At 32.7% G+C, this 22,392-nt stretch overlaps 3 protein-coding genes across 7 annotated transcripts in view; 2 read left to right on the top strand and 1 right to left on the bottom strand.

Annotated features, from left to right (window-relative positions):
• LOC108735735 (ankyrin-3) overlaps positions 1 to 3,381 on the bottom strand; it is a 139,445-nt gene extending 136,064 nt beyond the window's left edge. The window contains exon 1 of one of the 3 annotated variants that reach the window (XM_018467853.1): positions 2,696 to 3,381. In XM_018467853.1, the coding sequence (XP_018323355.1) occupies positions 2,696 to 3,220 (525 nt within the window). In that variant the 5' untranslated portion in view covers positions 3,221 to 3,381. The remainder of the gene's footprint in view (positions 1 to 2,695) is intronic. The other 2 variants (XM_025979201.1, XM_018467854.1) reach the window with 2 other exon arrangements.
• Positions 3,382 to 6,858: 3,477 nt separating this feature from the next.
• Positions 6,859 to 22,392, top strand: part of LOC108735758 (lysosomal alpha-mannosidase-like) — a 39,980-nt gene continuing 24,446 nt past the window's right edge. The window contains exon 1 of one of the 3 annotated variants that reach the window (XM_025979212.1): positions 6,859 to 6,953. The gene's annotated coding sequence lies outside the window, so the exon portion shown is untranslated. Of the gene's footprint in view, positions 6,954 to 15,715; positions 15,793 to 22,392 lie in introns of those variants that run through there. The other 2 variants (XM_018467895.1, XM_018467897.1) reach the window with 2 other exon arrangements.
• LOC108735733 lies at positions 6,866 to 10,630 on the top strand. Its single transcript, XM_025979213.1, has 4 exons — positions 6,866 to 6,919; positions 7,324 to 7,382; positions 9,242 to 9,682; positions 10,331 to 10,630. The coding sequence occupies exons 1-4, from the start codon at positions 6,911 to 6,913 to the stop codon at positions 10,455 to 10,457; spliced, it is 636 nt and encodes a 211-aa protein (XP_025834998.1). The 5' UTR covers positions 6,866 to 6,910; the 3' UTR covers positions 10,458 to 10,630.

The raw sequence follows: 22,392 nt of genomic DNA, 5'->3' as shown, positions 1-22,392 counted from the left end.
GTTAATTAATAATAATTTAATAATAATTATTAGTAATGTTATGACATATTAGAAAATAGTTTGTTTATTCAAATTATTATTTTGATGGGAATGGATCTGTTGAATTGGTCCAGCATGGATCTTTGAAACGGATCCGTCATGGATTTTAGAAACGGAATCGTCGTGGATCTTAGAAACAGATCCGACATGGATTTTTCAAATGGATCCTATGTTGATGATATATATGGCGTGTCGATTTTCCATCATACCCGGATCAGAAAGCCTGATTTATTTCTGATCAGCCTTCAGGCAATTCTGATCCGCATCGGATCCAATCCACTAACTAATTTTTGTCATGTTAGCGCGGAAAGCTCGTTTTGCATGCTATGAAATAGAGAAGAAATGGCCTCTTTTCAGCTGTGTTTTAGTTGGGAGGAAATGAAAATAGTCTTTTGAGCGCATGCGCTCAAGTTTATGGGCATGCGCAGAAATCAGTTGTTCAATGACAATGTCTTTCTAACCTCTAAATCATTTACTCTTATTTCACCAAATATCAATTTAATGACGAGCTTTTCGCACAAACATGACAAAAAATAGTATACCTACCTCTGTCTGAAAAGTGGATATTTCAGACTACGTGTTTGCCGCCCGAGCCGAAGGCGTAGTCTGAAATATCCACTTTTCAGACCTCGATGCGTAATGTACTATTCCAGTCGGGTAGTTTTTTTCAATACTTGATTATACATGTAAGAGTTTACCTTTTTCGTCATTAAAACAATTATTGTTCAAAATAAACACGTGAACAACGACTTTTTTCTGAATGTTGTTGTGGTGTTCAATAACTCTATTTTTTATGACTATTACACTGCTCCATATAAATAAAATTATAGTTGTTACAATTCATATGGTAAACACCGCTCTGATTTAATTTATGTTTTTTTTTAATATTATTTGAATTTAGTTTATTAACAATGATGACTTTTATATCAAGGATTACAGCAGGATAAGAGTTGAAAATCTGCCCCTACAAATGTATAAATATTCTGACTGGCATTTAAAAGGTCATATTAAAATATACTCCCTGCTAGGATTTTAGTTGCTCCAATGTTAAATTGAGAGTTATATATAGTTACATAGTTTAAAACGCGATTTTTAATTTTTAGTCGCAGTTCAATTTCAAAAAATATGAAAAAAAAAATGCTTATAAACATTTTATTTTCTTTTGCCAAAATTTTTAGGTTAGGAACAAATAAATTGGCAAACTTTTAAAATATATTGTTTCTTTTATTTTTGTTGTTCTTTGAAATGTCAAAATAACACTCCAAGAAATGCGAAAAACTGCTTTTTTCAATTTTTTTAGTAGTTTTGACAAAAGAAACAAGAGGTCGCATGGTCGCAACTTTAAAAAATATTAAAAGAATCATATACATTTATTCTATAATTTTTTTTTAGATTGAATTTAAATTGCGCCTTAAAATAAATAAAATCGAAAAAACACTCTTCTAATTTAACATCTTGAAGAATCTAAAATCTTAGCAGGAAGTATGTATATTTCAATATAAACTTTTCAATATCTATCAGGATGTTTATGTTTTTGTTGGCAGATTTTGACCTCTTATCCTGCTGTAGTCATTATCGTTTTATTCTTCATTGTAGTTGCTAACATTAAGGATATAATTTTGGGTGATTTGTTTTATATATTACGGGTTATGCATTTATGCTAGTTTTTGATAAATATGAATGTGTAGATAAGACACATTTGTTATAATTCAGGTAATCTTGTTAACTGTTCGAAACAATAATCGAACCTTTTTGTTATTGTTATTAAACAGTGAAACTTAGCCAAGTGTTTTATTTTAATTTAGTCAATTAATTACGGAAATGGTTTATAAAAAACATCTCTGTAAGCTGTTGCTACTGCAAATTTAAATAGTCTCAACCCTTTCAGGTTACCATATCATTTTGTAAAAGTTGACATTAATATAAGAANGTTATGCATTTATGCTAGTTTTTGATAAATATGAATGTGTAGATAAGACACATTTGTTATAATTCAGGTAATCTTGTTAACTGTTCGAAACAATAATCGAACCTTTTTGTTATTGTTATTAAACAGTGAAACTTAGCCAAGTGTTTTATTTTAATTTAGTCAATTAATTACGGAAATGGTTTATAAAAAATCACTATTCAAACTTCTTAACTAATAATAGGATATTTTCGTACTAGCACGCTTTCGTTATTTTGTATACACCTACACTTACGTTAATTGAAATCAATGTTCATGAAATATGTAATATTCGAACGAAAAGGAAGAAATATTTCGCTAATAACAAAGTCGCCTGACTGTCGAGACAACATCGACCAAAATCAATAATTCCGCCGTCTCGCAAAATTTTGCTGAGGCTGCAACAGAGAAACAACCCTTGTTTTCTTTAGCATAGTTTTCAAAGGATTTTTAGAAAACAAATCTTTTTGGGAAATGTGCCAAACATAATAAATCATTCAAAAAACTCTTCTATTTTCTTATTTTCGAAGTTGTTTTCCAAACAGAATTATACGTGGGTAGAAAGTAAAATCGAATGTGGTGCAATATTTAGCAATAATGAATTAGAAACACAAGTCATCGAAATGTTGCTTATGCTTGTTGTTTGACAAGACATAACGTAAAACGTGCTTTTCATCAAATTAGAGACAGGTAAACGAAAGAAAAACTCACCTGTCGGTAATCAGGATATGCAGGGCGCAAGTCAATATGTTGAGGTGGTATGGGTCTAGTATTTAATCTACCGCCAAACTCATTGTTTGAAACGAATTGAGATTCTTTATCGTATACATCAAACTCTTTAGCATCAATTAATGGGAGTTGCATTTCCTGATAGTAATTCGAATCTCTTCTTTTCGGATGTTCAAAACTCGACTGTCCGGCGAATCCACCATATTTATTGTGCTGATCTTGGTGATCCGATCCTTCGTATGATTTCTTTGATTTGTGGTGATGTTCGTGTGCGTGATGTGGTTCGTGCGGGAGTACAGGAAAGTCCCGCCCGTGCCCCTGATGGTACTGTTCTTCTTTTGCATGATATACTGCCGCATGCTCTTGATGGGATTTTTGACCTTCTTTGTGACTACCTTTTTTATTTTGATAGTGATGATGATGGTGATGGTGGTGATAATGTTCAGGTGGATGATGATGAGAGGCTTCTACCAATGTAGGCTGAATATGAGTCACGAACTGGGCCATTTTGGTTAATGTCTCAATACCATGTTTGATTTATTCATTTTTACTACGCAAACTAAACGCACTACGGATAAATTTATTAAACTGCATGTCCACTAATGTCAAAGTATAAAAATAACAAGGTAATTTGTAGAATATTTATTGTCGAAAGGAAACGTTAGTGAATGATTGTAACGTCGACAAATTTCCACGTAAACTTTCAGTCCGCTCAAGTGCAGCGCAAATTATACAATTCCCTCCACAGAAGGAATCAAGTTTAGATGCTAGGGGTAGTTTTTGCCGATCGATAGGGCTCCAGCTAGCATCAAAACTGGACGGTTGCGAATTGAGCATGAGCCAACGGATTGACGGATAGAATCATCACAATCTTCATTTCATTTTGTTTTCGATATAAATAGATCTGTTTAGAATATAAGATCAGATATATATAAACTATCTGACTTCCGAAATGAGAAAAACAGGAAATTTTGATTACTTTCCCAAAAAAACAGGACTTTCTGTATGCTTTGCCGATAAAGTAAGTAAATAAAGGAATTCAGTCAACTTTTTATACTAAATGATATACATGTTAATAAATTCGTCAAAAATTCAGCCATGAGTTTCTGAGAAAACACTAAGACAGAATAATTTTATTTTTAATTTAATTGGGCATGTTTTGAGTACAGAATGACGTGCACTCTTCTTTACGTAAATGAGTCATTTTTTAACTTACTAAATGATTTAAAAAATCAGTTATACAAAATTTTGAACAGAGACTAAACGCAAATTAAGCATACACTGATATAAATAGAACTAAGCATATTTTGAGAAAATTGAGGATGACTACTGGTATATTAAACTGAATTAAACGCAAATAATTGTTTTTTACACTTTAGAATAATATTTTTTATGTGGGGTTAAGTTCAGTACATTAAAGTGAATTAATTTTTATCACTTCGATTTCCGGCGAGGGCGTGACGACTGCAATAATTTTTCCTCATTAATTTGAGGTTATCTGTAGTGTACTGATCATAACAATTGAATACAAAGTGTGTAATAACTTTTTACAAAAGCAAGCAAAAGATTTTCATAAAGTAGAAGAAGATTAAAATAGTTGTAACGACTTAAAAAACAAGGTGGAATTTAACAAAGAATAGCCAGTCAGTGAAGGATTTACGCCTAGGATCAAGAGCAATACGAATTCAAAAATCCATTACAACGTATAAAAAATTTTCAATAAAATACATTGAATAATCTGATAATTAAATTTACATTTTAATTTGTCGTAATATTACTTTTTATCCATATTAATTTTTTTTTAAATATGTTACTACAATTCGGATGTTAATTTCACTCTTTCACAAAAAAAAGCAGAATATCACACGGGGCTTAGGGCGGCATTAAGCCTAAATCCGTCAGTGTGTGCTAGTAATATAAAAATTATGCCAAAAGAAGATGAAAAATTGCTAAATAAAAGTGAAAATTTTCGAACTGTAATCTACCTCAAACCTGTTAATATTGATGAGATTAATAAAATATTTGGTAATTTGAAGGACCTAAATAAGAGGATTAATAAAATTCATTTTGAAATTTTAAAAATTATTTATTTTTGCATGTTCTTGTGACAATATTTAATAAATAAGTGGATATTGACCTGAAGTCTTAAAACAGGCGGAAGTTATTCCTGTAGATAAATCTAGAAGTAGAACACTAGTCACTAATTGTCGCCCCATTTTACATATTTTAAATATTTCAAAAACCCTTTCATTGAAAATCTGCCAACCAAGAATTAAGATTTCATTGCTTTAGTGTTTTAACAACTATTTGAACAAGAATTAATTTAGTAATATACTGAATTAATGCTACAAAAATTCAAAGTTAGGACTTAATGTGGTTTGGAACGATAGTGAGGATGGTATTTGATTTACACAGTTAACTGATACCCTTCATACCACTATCAGGTGCATCTGTAATGTTAATTACTAGCAAATAACGTACTTTTCAATTTAATTGATGAAAAACGTTCATTTAATTTTAAGGAGTTCTCACGATAAAAATTAAACCGCTTGTAACTGTAATTTAGTTGATGACTTTCCACGTTCATTTGATCTCTCAAAATTTTTGGAAAAGTGAAACTGAACAGGTGAAACAAGGTGAGAAAATAAAGAGATGAGAAAACAAGGGATAAAAATGTTTATAAAACATAGTAGGCTAATATGAGCTTCTGTATTACTTTTGAAATAGTGGGAAACATAAAAACACACGCTGCCATATTGTAAAAAATAAAAAATTTATGTACGAAACTGCTCCATTTCTTCTAGCTAGGGAAGGAGAGTTGGAAATAGCAACAACACAGGAGGTCCTCATTGTTCTCTATTTTTCTTATAACAAAGGCGAAGCAAATCTAAAAATTCTAAACTCTTTGGAAATGGTTAATCTAAAATATTGAATTGGCTTTATTTTTCGGGTTCAATGTCATGGTCCACGAAATTTTGAAGTTCCAAATTGACATCAGCACCTGCCAAATCACCACTTATCATACCTTTAGCAAGGAACTACGAAATTCTATGAATTACGATAAAACAGCCCCCAAAACAATATAGAATTGATATACGTCAGCTGCGTTAAATGGAAAACTACAAAATATCGTGGTGTGCTAATAAATGCCTATAATCCAAAATTCTTAGGAAACGATTCGAAAAACTTCACTTCACTTATTAGATGAACCTAAAGCTAAAGAAATTATGGATTCCATTTCTTTCTCGTTATGCAATGTGCAAAAATCAGAAACAAAATGGGATTGTAAATATTTTGATATAAAATGATGGATGTTGATTTTACATCATTAAAACGGTTTGCAACCCTATTTTGGCTCTGATCTTTCACAGTAATCAAACTATTTTGGAATCAGTGTCTTTTTTCCAACTAAAACGGGCGGCAAAAGCAAATAAGGAAGCATATAGAAAAATTATTTGTTGCTGAACTGAAGAAATTGTAACATAAATATAAAAAAAACTATTTCTCAATCACTTCAAAAAGAAAAATATGAATCAAACAATCTTCGCAGCTGGTGATATAGTGCGAACACCACTATTAGTCTAGAAAAACTCCAATATTTAAAAAAAGAGCAAATGCCTGTAAGGTTTTCTTAAAAAATATTTTATACTTAAGTAAATTTAGAAAATTAAAGGAAAGGTAAAAAGCATTAGTCCAGGATTATGTAGAATAAGTACAGTAGTTCCTGAGATTCAAATATTATGGTCAAAAGTTCAATTAGCCCAAAGATGTATCTTCTTTTTCTAAGCTCCATGACAAAACGTTTGACAGAGGACATTTTGACCAGGGTGCCCACGTAAAATAATTGATGCAGCATGAAGTACAGTAATAAGGGTAAAAACAGGTGCACTCAACTGTTTTGTTTCTTCGTATTTTCGTCGAGAAATAAATTGACGTACAACAAATTAACACGTTGATAAACACGTGTGCTTCTTCCGAAGGTTCAGATTTCATTAAACTTCGCAGATGGCACGCTAAATTAAAAATTTGCATAATGAAAAGAAAGCGACCGAATAATGACGCCATTAAAACGCCATTTATTATTATCGAAAAGCCCTCTTGTAATACGTAATACGTTTCATGAATATACTTACGCACATATTTANTAATTTTTTGAATCAGGACCCCTGTTTAATCGGTCAAGCTCTGTCATCATAAATGTGTATTGTAAGTGACGCATATAATCTACATAAAACATAGGGTAGGTACACAAATAGTACACATAGAACGATTTTTAAATTTTTAAAGATTTATTTGTCAGTATTAAATTTACAACAACGCTATACCTACTTGCAAAAAATAAATAATAATTAATTCATCTCTTCCATAATTTATAAGAAGTCGTAAATATGTAGGTATGATCTTCTCTATCTACTACAGATAACTTATCTACAAGTAAATAATTCCATTATTTTTAAAAAAATAAATTTAATGTAATCTATCTTCTGACAACTATTATGGAACAATATTTAAATGAAAATTATAACATTTCAATTCAACAACAAGAATTATGGTAAATAAAATGGACTCATTATAATATCAAGTGAAGCTTTAAATATTTAATTTTTTAGACGGAACCTTTTTGTGTGAGGCCAAAAGTAAACTCATTGGAACGAGCGGTGTTAACAAAGTTTGTAAACATTATTACCCTAAAACGATATTTTTTTGAATGATCATCTGCGTGTGCGCAAACGCAGAGTGGAAGATATTTAGAGATAGGGGGGTACGTTAATATAAACACTGAGATTTGGCTAGTTTGCAAAATATCCAGTTTTCACTATGTTCATGAAGTAGGTCAGTGGTTTCCAACCTTTTTGTACCTGCGCCCCCCTTTAAAAAAACAAATTGTTGCGCCCCCTTAATTTTTCTAACAATATTATGTAAAAATATACAATAAATATTTATTATAAGAAATACTAATTTTCGCGGCGAGGATTGTGGATTACGTATAACTATTTTGCTGATTCATTTTTTTTGACACCTATTCGACTTTTTTGGTTTGTATTCGAAAATGATATTTTGGAAACACGTGCATGTCCCCCTTGCCACAGGTTGGAAACCACTGACGTAGGTAGTTAAGTTAGTTAAGAACATCACTAGTTCAGTGGTTACAATACTCGCCTGGTGTAAGGCTGACCTGAGCTTTATTCTCGGTTAATTCAATAGCTTTTTGCATGTTTTATACCCTACTATAAGAACATATAACGCTTTTCATGAGCTGCATAAGTTTAGTTGTTGTGGCTATCTACAGTTCTTACAATTTTTATTAGTTAATGACCTTGGTAAAAATGTAGGAATGAGTTACAAAGATAGAAGAGTTTGTATCAAGAACAACAGACAGTTACAGAGCTGAGGCTAGAACGTAGAGAAGTAAAAATTAGAAAGGGAGTTAGGCAGAGATGCACGCTGTCACCGCTACTTTTTAATCTATACATCGAAGACGCCATCAACATCATTAAAGACAGTACAACTGTAGGGATAGATGTGCAAGGGCAAAAGATTAGTATGCTTAGATTTGCAGATGATATAGCAGTATTAGCATCTAGCACGGAGGAGTTAGAGATAGCTTTAAATAAAATGGAAGCGGTATTAACAAAACAATATTGTATGAAAATAAATAAATGTAAAACCAAAATATTATTAGGTATCCAAGGGAAAAAAAAGTGGAGAAAAAGCGAATATAAAGATAGAAGACGAAAATTTAGAAAAAGTGGCTGATTTTAGGTATCTAGGAAGTCAGATCAGTCAGGACGGAATGAGCAGTAGGGATAAAAAGCAGAGGATAGCGCAGGGTCGAGTCGCCTTCGATAAAAACAAGTCACTTCTATGCTCGCAAACGGTAAATTTAGAAATTCGTAAAAGGTTGTTAAAGGTATGTGTTTAGAGCGCGGCGTTTTATGGGTGAAAGACATGGACAGTGAGCGCGGTGGAAAAGAATAGGTTAGAAGCGTTAGAAATGTGGTGTTACTGGCGATAGAGAAGGTTAGAAATGAAAAGATATTAGAAAGATTAGGAGAATAGATGACTCTATGAAAGTCAATAAGACAAGACATAGGCGAAATAGGTTGGTAGGACACCTTCTCAGGCATGAAGGTCTAGTCAGAGACATATTAGAGGCAGAAACGGGAGTTAGGAGGTGTAGAAATGTGAGTTATTCTAGTTTTAGGGAAATGCGAAGATTAGCTCAGGATAGGAAAGCGTGGAGGTGCGTGTCCAACCAGCGTTAGGACTGACGACTTTATGATGATGAGTGTCCTGCGCTGTCCTTGCCGTCAGCTTATCGGGTGTCGTTTCCGGTAATGGAGACACAGCCTTTATGAAGTACATACTTAAAATATATGCTTTGCCGAAAACAAGTCGACTGGATGCCATTTCCATAAATAAGGAAAAGATGGAATATAAACAAAATAGTTTGATTAGTTTATTTATAAATAAATGATTTAAGGTCACTGGTCAGAATTTTTCTATAGCAAATCATTTATTTTATAGTCTAAATGCAATGAGTGGAGAATCTCCTTCGAGTTTCAGGGAAATAAACGAATCTTCCAGAAGACAAAAAACTCGGCATTCGCTGCAACCTATTATACATGAATCACAGATTAAAGACACGAGGCTAACACAATCGCAGGGCTATGGAAGACGACAGCGCTCTAAACTCAACCCGTTGGTCTTAAAAGTTCCTTCGATTCCCGAAGACGAGGAAGTTAATAAACCTTCCACGCCCTCAAACGATCAGTTTAATACTTTTGAAAAATCAGAACAAAAACGAAAAAACAGTGAAACCAGGATCGCGAATAATCGCCAAAATTCATCTGCATCAGATAACTGGTCTCAAACACGACGAGACTCTCACCATGATACTCTCGAAAGGCCCTCTCATCAGAGAACGCGCATAACTAATTCTTCGATTAGCAGTACTGTAAATCCTCAGTAAGTATTAACAGTATAAACTGTTGTATTTAAAAGAACTTCAAAATGCACATGTTAAATAAATACACAACGTGTTGCTTTATGGTAAAACAGTTTCAGTATAATAAGAACCTATTCACTCTAAAACAATTTACTTACTGCATTTAAACAAGGTTTATCGAATATCTACAAATGACGTGGAGAACGTCATCTGTAGAACTTTGCTGCTATTTCTGATTTAATTAATGTTTGACGTGACCCTTTTACCATTAAAGTAATAAACTTGTTAAATTAAACTCACACCTAACAGAACAAAAGGTTTTCGACCTCTTTGAATCTCATCATCACGCCGTCGATAGTTTCTGTACCCAGTATGCAAATTAGTCGCTGTTCTGCCGGCGTACTGACGAGATACAAAGTAGTCAAAATTACAATCCACGTTTGACGGTTTTACTAGATCAGTTGTACAATTTATACGTATTATTGTTCTTTATTAAGCTGCTCAACACATTAAGAGCAATATACTTTTACTGACATACTTTAAATCGATTAACTCAATCAATTTCACTTTTAATACGATTATACTAAAATGTGAATTACAAAGGTTTAATCTGTGAATAGTAGATCAAGGATAACAGCGTCGAGAATTTATAATTTTATTTTTCACAGGGTTCAAAAAGAGCAATATTGGTGGTTTTCAAAAAGACCGTTTCGTAAAACATCTATCTTAATTTGTATTATAATAGTATTATCAATTATAATTTTAATAGAATCATTGTTTATTGTAATTTATTGACATTAACCGTCACAGATATTGATTTTCTTCTTCATAAGTACTTTAACACACGTATTTTGTTATATAAAATACACTACATTGTGATCTTTTTGTATTGACTAATTGTAAGTATTTGTTGTTTGCTTAATTTTGTAGAAAGAATATTGGAGGGCTAAATAAACAATTTTTACGAACATTAATGTTTATGAGAGTGTTACTTTTCCTACATATCATAATTGTTAGTATCATAGCAATTATAGCATTCAAAGTTAAGTTCAAGGCAGTATGTTTCCGTATGAGGTAATGGTACATATTTTTACGTATTTGAGGTGATGCAAACAATACAAACATTTAAAAAACAATTATGTATACACGTTTTTAATTATTTTATTTATTTATTTAAAGCACATAATAAGTGATTAAAAACCACTTAACTTCACTTTAATACTTTTTTCTTTAATTGGTTATTTAATATATGAAAGTAAATATACTAATATGCGAGCACCCTCAAAAATATGCATAAAAATGTTACTGAAGACCCGCGAAGAAAAGTTGCCGGATCATAACCAACTGGAACGGATTTGTTACGTTTTTGGGAATGAAAAATCTAAATAACATTTTGTTGTTCGAATGGCAGGTAACTCATTTCAGTTACAAACCTAAAATAAAATCAAAAAATCGTTTTGAAACTGGGTTTGTGAGATTAGCTAATGAAATAGAAACACTTCTTCTCTTGACATTTTTTCAGAAAATACAGCCTGTCAAAAGACCAAAAACGTTTAGCTTTCATCAATAGACAAAACAATTTGTTATTTTCCTTCTTATTTTGTTACTTTAGTTTAATTCGTTTTACGTTTTTCACACTCCCAATAACGTTACGAATCCATTTCACTTGGTTTCGTTTTGTCAAACTTTTTTCGCGAGGTTAAGTGACTTTTTCATGAATATTGTTTTAAATATTCTATAACTTTTCAATTAATCTATGTTTGTATTGTTTGCATCACTACAAAACAATTTTAAAATAAATGATCAGGGTGGGCCAATTTCGATGTTTGTATAGGACAACTAGGTAACTATAAAAGATACAAAATAATTAATGTAACTTTTCGATCTCATTTTTTTGAAACAAATTTATTGGCGTCTTGATTGTTGGCAACATTATAAAAATACAACTTTTACATTTTTCAGGCACTTGTTTACATAGAATATAGTGATGTCGGAAAAAATAAAAATAAAATATTCCCTTTAGAGTTATTTCCGATACATAAATTACATCTCGCTATGATAATACTCCTGAAGCAGATTAATATTCCAATTGGAAATTAAACATTCTAGATTATTGCTAGTTCATTCAAATTTTAATTTTTCTACAATATATTTTTAATAGTGATGAGCAAAACAAGACTAAGACTAAGACTGTCTCGGACTTGATATTGGTATTAGTCTTGCTTACTGGGTCTTCGTCTGGGTGTTGCTCATTTAATCTGATACTCACGTTTTTTTTTGCTAATTTTTTAAGCACAAATTTTTCTATTTACCGCCACAATAATTGTCTTAAATAACGAAATTTTCTGTCATACATGCGAGCTTGTCATGAATATTAAAGTAAATAATGTGCAAAAAAATAGTTTGTCTCTATATTTCAATCAAATTTTATCCAGGCATAGGAACAAACAACACTTACTCCGAGTATTTTTAATTTGCTCTCAAAAGAAGAAGTCCAGTCGCAATAGGTCCAGTGATCATGGAGGCCGCCTGACTGGTCCATTATTTCCTATCCAATTGTAAATTGATGTTTAATAATCCCGAAAAACCTTTGTCATTATGAGGAGGTGTGGAATTTTGAGAAAGAACTTACTATTTGCTTCAGCTAAGGTAAATTTTGCATAAAGTCGTGGATAAAAAAAAATGGATAGCTATAATGGGTGTAATTAAGGAGATTAATAAAAGAAATAAAGGAAGAGAACCGTAAAAATTGAAAGAAAATAAAGGAAAGTAAAGAAAAATAATTAGAAGAAACATAAAGGTGAGAAAGCTTTGAACAGAAGCTAAGTATATAAATTTCAGAAAGAAAATAAAAATATAAAGGAAAAGATGAAAAAACTAGAGGAGACAATTGAAAAATTATAAGAACAGGAAAAAAGTTTAGATGAAGACGAGGAAAGAGGCAGAAAGATGTGAGGAATGGTTTAAAGCGAAAAAAAAACAACTTGAAATCAGAAGTAAGGAGATGATAGTAAAGGAATTGGAGATAGGAAAGCATGTAGGGAAACAACCAAAAGAACAAAAAAAAAAGAAAGAGGTTGGAAATGGACCTAGAAAAAGAAAAGAAGGGAATAGAGTTGGAAGAGAATAAAGAGAAGAAGGAGTTGGAAAGACTAATAATGATGGGGCTGATGGTGGGACTAAAGGATGTATGGAAAGTTAAACAGAAGCTATATGGGTCAAAAATGAAGAAGTGGGAAGAAAAGCTACAGGTGGTAAAAAAACAGCGGAAGGCCGATAGGAGACGGAGGTTTACATAAAAGTTGACTGGAAGAAAGAAGAAAATGTTAGAACTAATGGTAAAAAAGAGAAGGTTAATGTTGGATACAAGAAGATAATTATAGATGAGGTAGTATATATGGATCTCGGATGAGAAAAAAATGGCAAAAACTGAAGAGAAGTGGACATTTGTAAAAAATAAGAAGAACCTGATGCATGCATTGAAATAATTAATACTGTAAAGAAGTATCTTTAAAAAAACTAGTTTAACCGCTAGTTAAAGTGTATTTATGGTAATTCCTGAGACCAAATTCATTTATTTCTTCATCGCATTGGGTTTTAAATTTTTTTAAATACGAAAATCTCAAAGATTAAAAGCAGGTATAACAGAGAAATCAAATGAGAGTTTTATACTTATTTTTCGATTATTGTGATCTCGTCCTTATAAATTTCACTTCCAAACAACATCATAAACTAACGTAATATTTTTTCTTCTCAAGTTTAAAGGTCGAAACTGCTAACCGACAGAGGCTGAAATTAGTTAGACATATATATGTGTATACACTTTTGCTAATATCTGCTGTCGTATTTACGTATGAGAGATAAGTAATTTGTCAATATTGTCTCAAAAGAGTGTTTTCATTATTAGGACATTTATGTCATTCAAGTTAACTCAGCTATTTCTCATATGCGATATTGAATGGGAGCATCCGAATTCAGTACAAAAACCAGTTTAGTAAACATAAATTAAGCACAAACTTGGACATGAATTGGTTACAACGATTTTGTTACCTTCACTTGTTTAAATAAACACCAGCAAGCAGTGCTGTCAAGTATTATTTTGCAATTTTGATCAGAACTTTTAAAAAGGGATGAACATTTGGATGAGACAAAAGGTTTTCTTTGATTCAGCTGTATAGCCAAATTACCGCTTGTGTTAAAAATTAAAAGTTACATAATATGTATTGATGAATTACTATGAAACCGAGCGGCATGGCCTAGAGGTTTAGACCATTGCTTAGTATTCGGGAGGACGCCGGTTCCATTCCGAGTCCGTCTGCCTTGGTCCAAGCTTTTCTGTGGTTTCCTTGGACCATTTAGGCAAATGCTGAGGCAGTAATATTCCACAGATAATCTTTCATTCCCTTCTGCCTTCATTTCGTCCATCTCATCTTTCTCACCCGAACCATCACCCACCCATTCCCACTATTCCTGAAAGCAGGCTGAAGAGGGCCTTCCGCCCTACCTTCCGGCATAGTCCGGAGGGACTGACCGCCCACCAGCATTACTGGCTGAATGAATGAAACACCCAAAATTTTTTTTCTTTACTATAAACAGCATAGTTTAATCTGGTAGAAAGGCTACCTTCGGTCGGCTTCAAAATCCCATATAGTTTCTTATAAAGGTTCATTTACGACCTTTCTGTACCGTTTTACCCCCTCCACTCTTACTCTGACGTCACAGCTATCTGCCATCTTTGACGGCTGTCATCGTCAGGCATCTTTGACAGCTGTCATTGTCTGCCTGGACTTCGCCCCGATCCTTCTGCGGGTGCTCCGACTTCCCGAGGCCCCTTCATCTGTTGCTTCCTGATCTTAAAGTACAGCTCTACTGCAGTCCATGTCCATGATACTTCATCCATAGTCGTTGTCCCACTATCGTGGTGCCCCGTAATTAGGCAGGCAAGCAGGCCCTATTACCCAGCTGGTTGCTGCTGGCTCTCGTATACAACATTTATAAGGCATAGGCACACCCTCAGAAGGAGCAGGGCGAAGTCTTAGCTGACGATGATAGCTGTCAAAGATGGCTAACGATGACAGCTGTCAAAGATAACTGACGATGACAGCTGTCTAAAATGGCTAATGGCAGTGACGCCAGAGTAGGAGTGGAGGGAGTACAACGATACAAAAAGGACAGAAATAAACCTTCATACATGGGATTTTAGGTCGAATGAAGGCATCCTATCTACTTACACTATCTATAAACAATTGCTACATTAAGATTCAAAAACGTTCGACAAGGTTTATAAGGATACTGACTTTTCGAATTAAGCTCGTCATAGCAACCCCTACGCGGTAGACAACTAAATAGAAAAGTTCATGGTAGCCACTATTTTGTCGAATCCGTCACTCGTCAGATGTGGAACGAGATTTCGATCTCATTGGATCTCGTCAGCACGGCATAAACGGTTCCAACAAAATTGCTACATTTTATGGGATTCAATAATGTTCGAGAAGAACCATACGAATACAGAGGTTTGTAGAAAGAATGTAAAGTTGGTGTACATTTTGGAGAGAGTGTTCACGGCGTGCAGACGAGACCCAATGAAAACGAAATCGCCATCTAAATCTGGCAGTTTCTACAGAATACTGACGACCATGAAGTTTTAATTCTAATAATATGTATTGTTTACACTCTGTGAATAACAACGTCCTGTTATTACGTCAAAATATAGCCGATCCCTTGCGTGACGCTGTAACCAACTTTTATTATATTTTAATTTTTTACTATGACCCCTTTGCCTGTTTGCGCTTAGTGCTCATCTAACATTTAGTTTTCAAATAACTTACTTAAATACTATTACGTTTTTGTAGAAATGAAGAATATTTCTTTTTCAAGACTCATACTAACAATAATTAGAATGAGTTGAAAGACCCCTTCGAATACTGCAAAATGAGATAAATATTATTTGATGGACATGAACGTAAATACATTCAATAGGTGACACTCGAATTGTATTTACATTAACGTTCATTAAATAATATTTATCTCATTTTGCAGTATTTAAAAGGGTCTTTCAACTCGTGACCATTATAGTTAGTGTGGTGATTACAAAAATTCCGTAATATAATTTTTAGAAAACTACAAAAAGGTATGTTTTATTGTAGGTACATGTGCAAAAAATAATAAAGTCGGTTTGTTTTCAAAAACCAAGGTACACGGAAAATATTTGGTTGATTTAAAAATACACAAATTAATTTAGGCTATTTAATATCAACAAATAGGTTATAGACTTATTGCACCTATTAATTTCCAGTTTAAGTAGTTTTTTTTACGGAATATATACACGCATGTTTATTTCCATTGTTACGTGAAATATCAATTCAAAGCGATTGTTCAATTATTGTGCCAATAAGAATTTATTGAAATAAATTTTTGTTAGAATGCATAATAATAATTCCTTTCGTAGGATGTATGTATGTATGCAAAAGTATTCGAAAAATTATATCTATTAAGATAGGCTGTAATAATGGAGAAAATGATAAAAAACAGTGGGTACTAAACCATGTCACGACTTTTTTGTATGGAAATGGTAAACTTTGTAATTGGAAAGACATTTAAACGAAATCGTTTGACACCTAAAATAATTCATGTAAACAATTGCTTACGTGTTGTGATGGTAATACTGAAATAACATTCGTAAATGGAAAAAATTGAAATTATATAAAACAATACAATATAAATACTACGGCATCCTTATTAAAGGCTTACAATTAATAATAGTGCATAAATAACAAGTTTTAATAAGAATTTGATATTTTTTTTAATGAAACATTAATATTCTTATGATACTATAGTAGATTCCCCGAATAACAGTTCTACTATCATTTGAAGCAAATTTGACGTAACATCATATTTTTGAAAACAATTTAATTCAAAAATTAGACACGTTAAGATTAAATAATGTTGTACCGAATACATACTCAAATTAAGCATATTTTTACGTTGTAATTATTTCTTAATCCAATAATAACGATATGCAGTCAAATTTCTGTAAATCGAATGTTTTTGTTCTCTTGGCATACACATAAATTTAAGAATAGTTGTGAACTACGGAGGGATGGATTTTCTTAAAATATTTCAGTAATGCCTATAATAATAGCAGTGCATAAACAAATGAATTCATTAATCAACTAAACGAATGATAACTTTTATCAGTTCTATTGACGGCGTAATTTATAATTTTACGGCTACTAGTAAAATAAAAACTAGTAACAACTGTTCGCATCTGTTTCATACTTTTATTGGTTTCTCCTATTAAGACCTATTGTATTATATTTCCAATATTACCAGTTTTTACGTTTTCCTAAAGTTAAGTTGTATAGTTTTGTATAGTTGATAAATTTATTAGGGGTTGTTCATTTGGACCACCAGTCCAGCTTTGAGACTTTGACGATGCATCGACAGGAGACTCGCACACGTTTTACTTTTCTTTGTTCTGGTTTTCCTCTCCTTTTGGACTGTCGGTGCATAGGTACTACCCTTTGAGGGAGATGATTAAGTTTTTCATTCTAAGAGAATTCATATATATTATAAGAGAGATCAATTTTAGAAAAGAACATAAACAATCCAGATACATATTCAGATCTCGTTAGTAGTTATTTCAACATATAGTTTATATCATTCGTTAGTTTCGTTAGTTCAAATCATTAATATAGCAGTTGATTTAGTAATCGTATCAAACAGCAACCACGACGTAGATTTAGGATTTAATTTTACATATCTGTACATACATTTTGGATATAATAAACTTTTTTAAAACAGGAAGCAGTTTATTGCATCGATTCCCTCATAGGAATCAAAACAAGTGGCGAATTTTTAGTTTTCTTCGCCACAACATATACTTACAGTAATTTTTCTAAACTTTTTCTCTCCGTACACAAAAACTGTCGGCCGTTTCACTCGGCGATGGCCCGAGCTGGTACCTGTACGACTGGAAAAACGCGACAGGTTCTCAACCTAAGTTACCAGCGGCGGAATTTTCCAGACGTTCTGTTTCGCACACTTCGGAACAGGCAGATTTGTACTTTTGTAAAACTGGACTCCGTCTCATCCTGTTAGATAAAGGATGACCGCCTTCGAACAGGTGTTTTCAAAATTTTAGGGGGAAGGACACGTTTGGCCGACAAACTGCCCGATCTCAACAAAGCTATATGTTATTCGGTGTAATCCTTCCTGGAGTAAATAGTCGCGAAAACACAGTACGTTACGTAAGGCAGCTGAAAATTTTTAGGACGAAATTACGGTTGTAATTAGGGTTGCCACCTTTTCAGGCTTTACATAAAGTATTTTTCGACTAAATGGTTCAAGAAAAAAGTACTCGGCATAAAAATAAAGTATTTTATTTTTTGTTTTTAAAAACATATTTTTTGTTACACCTAGCAGCCAGTAACAAATTGCTATTGCTCTTAAATACATTAACTGCCTCTACATATGGGAAACAAAGATTTAAGTAAACTCAAAGTTCATTTTTAATTAGTTTTAACTTTGCGTTCATAACAGAGAATACTCTTTCTGTAAATGCTGAAGTTGCCGGAACGGATAGCAAAAGTGACACCACTTTGAACAGATTTCGGAAATCAGGTTGTTCCGTAAATATGGTTTGCCATTTTTCTGTGCAATATTATTGATGTAAAAATACTCTAAATTTAGAATAATCGCTTACAAAATTACGATATTTACTTAAGGCTTTAAATAAAGTATTTTTGCGTACTTTATGTGTCTTGTAAAGTATAACGTACGCACAGTCGAAATAGAGTACAATACTTTATAATAAAGTACAAGTGGGAACCCTAGTTGTAATTTATGGCTATTGAACTGATAAAAGTTATTATTAGCTTAGTTACGTCAATTAATGTGCTTATTTAATACAATTATACCACAGTAGAATTTTTAAAAATTCTGGAAACTTTTTCACCATCCTCATAGTTTAGAATAAAAAGGTGCTAAACTAATCGATGACACTATAAGATAACGCTAGATTAAAACAACTTCAGTTATAGAAGATGTTAATTTCTAAATCAGTAGTTTATTGAGACCACTAAATGTAAATCGTTATTTTGAACTTATTAGCTCTCATCAGCACACCATAGATTATTTCTATGCTTCGATAAATTACCCACTAACCAAAGTTGCTCCGTAGAAGTAAATTGATATAGTACTAGGTTATTGGAGGTAGGTTTAGTATCGATTTGTCAACATTCCAGTATTGGTAACCTCCCTTTAATTATCGTACTTTATTTTTCTCGTTCTGTTTAGGTGATTATATACAAAGCACAAGTGTACAGGGTGTTTCTGAAATAACTAGCAAGCTTGGAGGAGGTAATAAGGCACATTAAAAAAAATTTAGTATATGTTTGGTGGTCCGAAAGTTCACCATTTCCGAGAAAAAGGGCCAGTCCGGCTCTGGTAGCATCACACAGAGAAACACGACAGCGCAACGCCGTATTCAACAGCTGATTAGCAGCATCTGTGTTTTATCGCTTTATATTTTTCTACTCATGTATTGTTTTTGTTTGTTAGATTAAATTAAGTGTAATTGCCAACGTTAATTTTATGGTCAGCCTAGAGTAGTTCTTTGTTCGTTTAACGTTGTAGATTTGTGTGTATGTGATTAGTGAAAGTCGTTTGCAGAACTTTACGACATAATACTAATTTACGAATACAATGATGAATACAAAGCAATTATACGGTCATCGATATCTCCAGCAAGGAGTTCCTCATCAGCAAAAAATCTTAAATGCTATACGGAGGTTAAGAGTAACCTGCAATAATTCCGGGAGACGCCTCGACGTCTGCTTTTTTGCGCGGGATTACAATAATAAAATTAGAATTATCTATCTAGAGGATGTTAATGTTTACATAACGTTCAGTTTTTCATTCGTTTCTGTTCTTAATATCATGTCCAGGTGTACTTTAAATAGTGCTGCATATTATCAGCTATGAACAAAGTTGCTATTTAATTAACTTTTTATCGTAATGGCCGTCTAAAAATTGTTATGTGTAGTAACGGAGTAAAAATCCTTTAATATTTACTTAATTAGTCGTTCCACAACCGGCCATTATTTACATTGTTCATCTATGTAGCAGTTTAGTTGTTATCACAATTTCGCTGTACGCTGCTAATTCACGTCCAGGACCGGCTTCGGATTGTAAATTCTTCTGGTTTTCTTATAAATTTCTTTATGCCTTAATGAAGATCTTTTACTTACCACGTGATACCTATTGCAACTAATTGACACCCTCCAAAGATTACCACTTAATTCAGAAATACCCTGTATAAATAAGAATTATTGTGTTGGACATCATTTACCTAAAAACTCCAAATTAAATGATAAGTTTGTAGTAAGGATGCTGAACTAGTCTTCTTTCTCCCTGCATGTCCCTAGTTCATGGCTTTCCATTTCAAGAATTTTTAAATTACGTAACCTACGTTTTAATTCGTTTCAACTTGCACATTGTTAATTCCTATTTCGGGACCTACAATATACTATCGTAATGTATCCTACAACGTATTCCATAGTTTAATTCATATACGTTTATACAGTAGATAGAAAATAAGTAATTGTTGTTGCACTTCGGCATATTTTGTAAATGTTGACCAAACCCAAACGGAAATTGCGAACAGCAAATGTATTAAAAATTTACCCTCTGGATGAACTATTTTTGAAGGAAACTAACCTTAATTAAGTTAAAAGTTCTAATTAATATTGACCTGCTTTCAGTATTTTTCAACATCTATATTTAGATGATTACGCATAAATGTGTTTTCGACTTTTTTCCGCTATTAAAGATTAATTTCATTTCAGTTCAGTTTCCATTCGATATTTGAGTTTGCGAACTTTCTCCAATAATTAATTATTATTTTATCATTTAATCAATAACAATAATGTAGGTCTACCTCTACCCCTCCTAACTACCCTTTCTACCTCTAACATGTTTCCGACTAGATCTTCATGCCCGACAAGGTGTCTTGCCTATTCCTTATTGACTTCCATAGAGTCCTCTGTTCTCCTATTCTTTCCAATACCTCTTCATTTCTAACCTTTTCTACCCACGTTATCCTCATCATTCGCCTATAACATCACATTTCGAACGCTTCTAACCTTTTCTTTTTCGCCGCGCCCACTGTACATGTTTCGCACCTGCAAACCGCCGTGCTCCAAACATACACCTCTAACAACATTTTTCAAATTTCTAAATTAACCGTTTGCGAGCATANAAAAAATAAAATATTAGATAAATAATTAGGTGGTTGGCACACTGTTGTCCATACTTTATATATTTTATAGTGTCCAGCTGTAAAACTGTGTGACCATAGTTATCTACCAAAAACATAATGACATAACATCACATTTCGAACGCTTCTAACCTTTTCTTTTTCGCCGCGCCCACTGTACATGTTTCGCACCTGCAAACCGCCGTGCTCCAAACATACACCTCTAACAACATTTTTCAAATTTCTAAATTAACCGTTTGCGAGCATAGAAGTGACTTCTTTTTATTGAAGGCGACGATTATTATTTTATTTATTTCTTTTTTGTTTACTATGTAAACGCTAGGTAATAATTAAGAGAACTATCCAAAGTCAAGCAACATATAAGGAAGGCACAACTCCAAAACAACATAACCCTGGCGAAGCCATTTTTCTAATTAAAAATATAAGGTCAGTTAGGAATGTAATGGAGTATGTGTCAATTACATTATTTGTCGGAGTTTAATGAAATTCCTAGATTATTATTAAAACCGACTTTATTATTNTTATAATGTTATAAATATAATATAATTTTAAAATAAAATTTTATAAATATAGTAGATATGGACAAAGAATGTAAGTGTCGACAAACTAATGTAAAATGTAATTTGAAGTGCCACGTTAACTCTCAAGTAAAAACAAACAGTAACTGTACTCTAATGTTACATTTTAATTACATTTTTATATACTACACAAAATATTTTGAAATCTAATGCTCGATAATGTGTGGCAAATAAACACTTATTTTTTAAACATTCAATAAACATTTTGTAAACTCATACAGCTACGCTGAAAACTGGAAGAAGGCTAGGCGAACTTGTGAAACGACCACGGCTAACAAATTAATTTTGAAAACATAATAAAACGACCAAAACTAATAGTGATTGTTTTGGGACGACAATGACTAACATTTTTTTTTTTCGAACGATCAGAGCTAGTTATGGTTATCAGCAGATTTTGATCCTAACAAAAAGACCCACACGGACGTAGTATACTTCATTTACTTTCTCTAGCGATGTGACCCTTCCAATGTCTTGGATGCGCGCTGGAAAAATTGTAGGCAGGAAGAAAGAAGCTCATTATACTCTCGATTCTTGTTCATTAAACGTACTTTTTCATACAGTACCTGCCAAAAGTTTTGTTCAATCATGAATAGTAGTGCGAATCGAAAACAAGCGTTAAAGCCTTTAATATGTCTTCAAATAAAAATAAACATTCAGTAGTAAATGGTATCAATAACAGCACATTTGAGCAATGCAATTGTAGTGGATAAAATGGTCAATTTTTCCGTGCAGTACTGCACAAATTATACGCTCCTCACCGGTTAAGAGTTTTGCCGAGAGTTGTCTCCTTCCTTTTCTGGCCTAGTGCTGTTCTTTTCTACTTTGCGCCGGTGAAACTGAAGGTCACATCGCTACAGAAAGTAAACGAAGTATA

The sequence above is a fragment of the Agrilus planipennis genome, unplaced genomic scaffold (genome assembly GCF_000699045.2).
Source record: "Agrilus planipennis isolate EAB-ADULT unplaced genomic scaffold, Apla_2.0 scaffold32, whole genome shotgun sequence".
Classification (NCBI taxonomy): domain Eukaryota; kingdom Metazoa; phylum Arthropoda; class Insecta; order Coleoptera; family Buprestidae; genus Agrilus; species Agrilus planipennis.
Note: the sequence above shows the minus strand (reverse complement) of the source record. Positions and strands in the feature narration are given on the sequence as shown.

Bases quoted from the DNA above. Each gene is read 5' to 3' on its own strand.
- LOC108735733 (XM_025979213.1), top strand. The intron at 7,383-9,241 runs GTTTGTAAACAT...TTTATTTTATAG, and splicing joins GAACGAGCGGTGTTAACAAA to TCTAAATGCAATGAGTGGAG. The intron at 9,683-10,330 runs GTAAGTATTAAC...TATTTTTCACAG, and splicing joins AGCAGTACTGTAAATCCTCA to GGTTCAAAAAGAGCAATATT.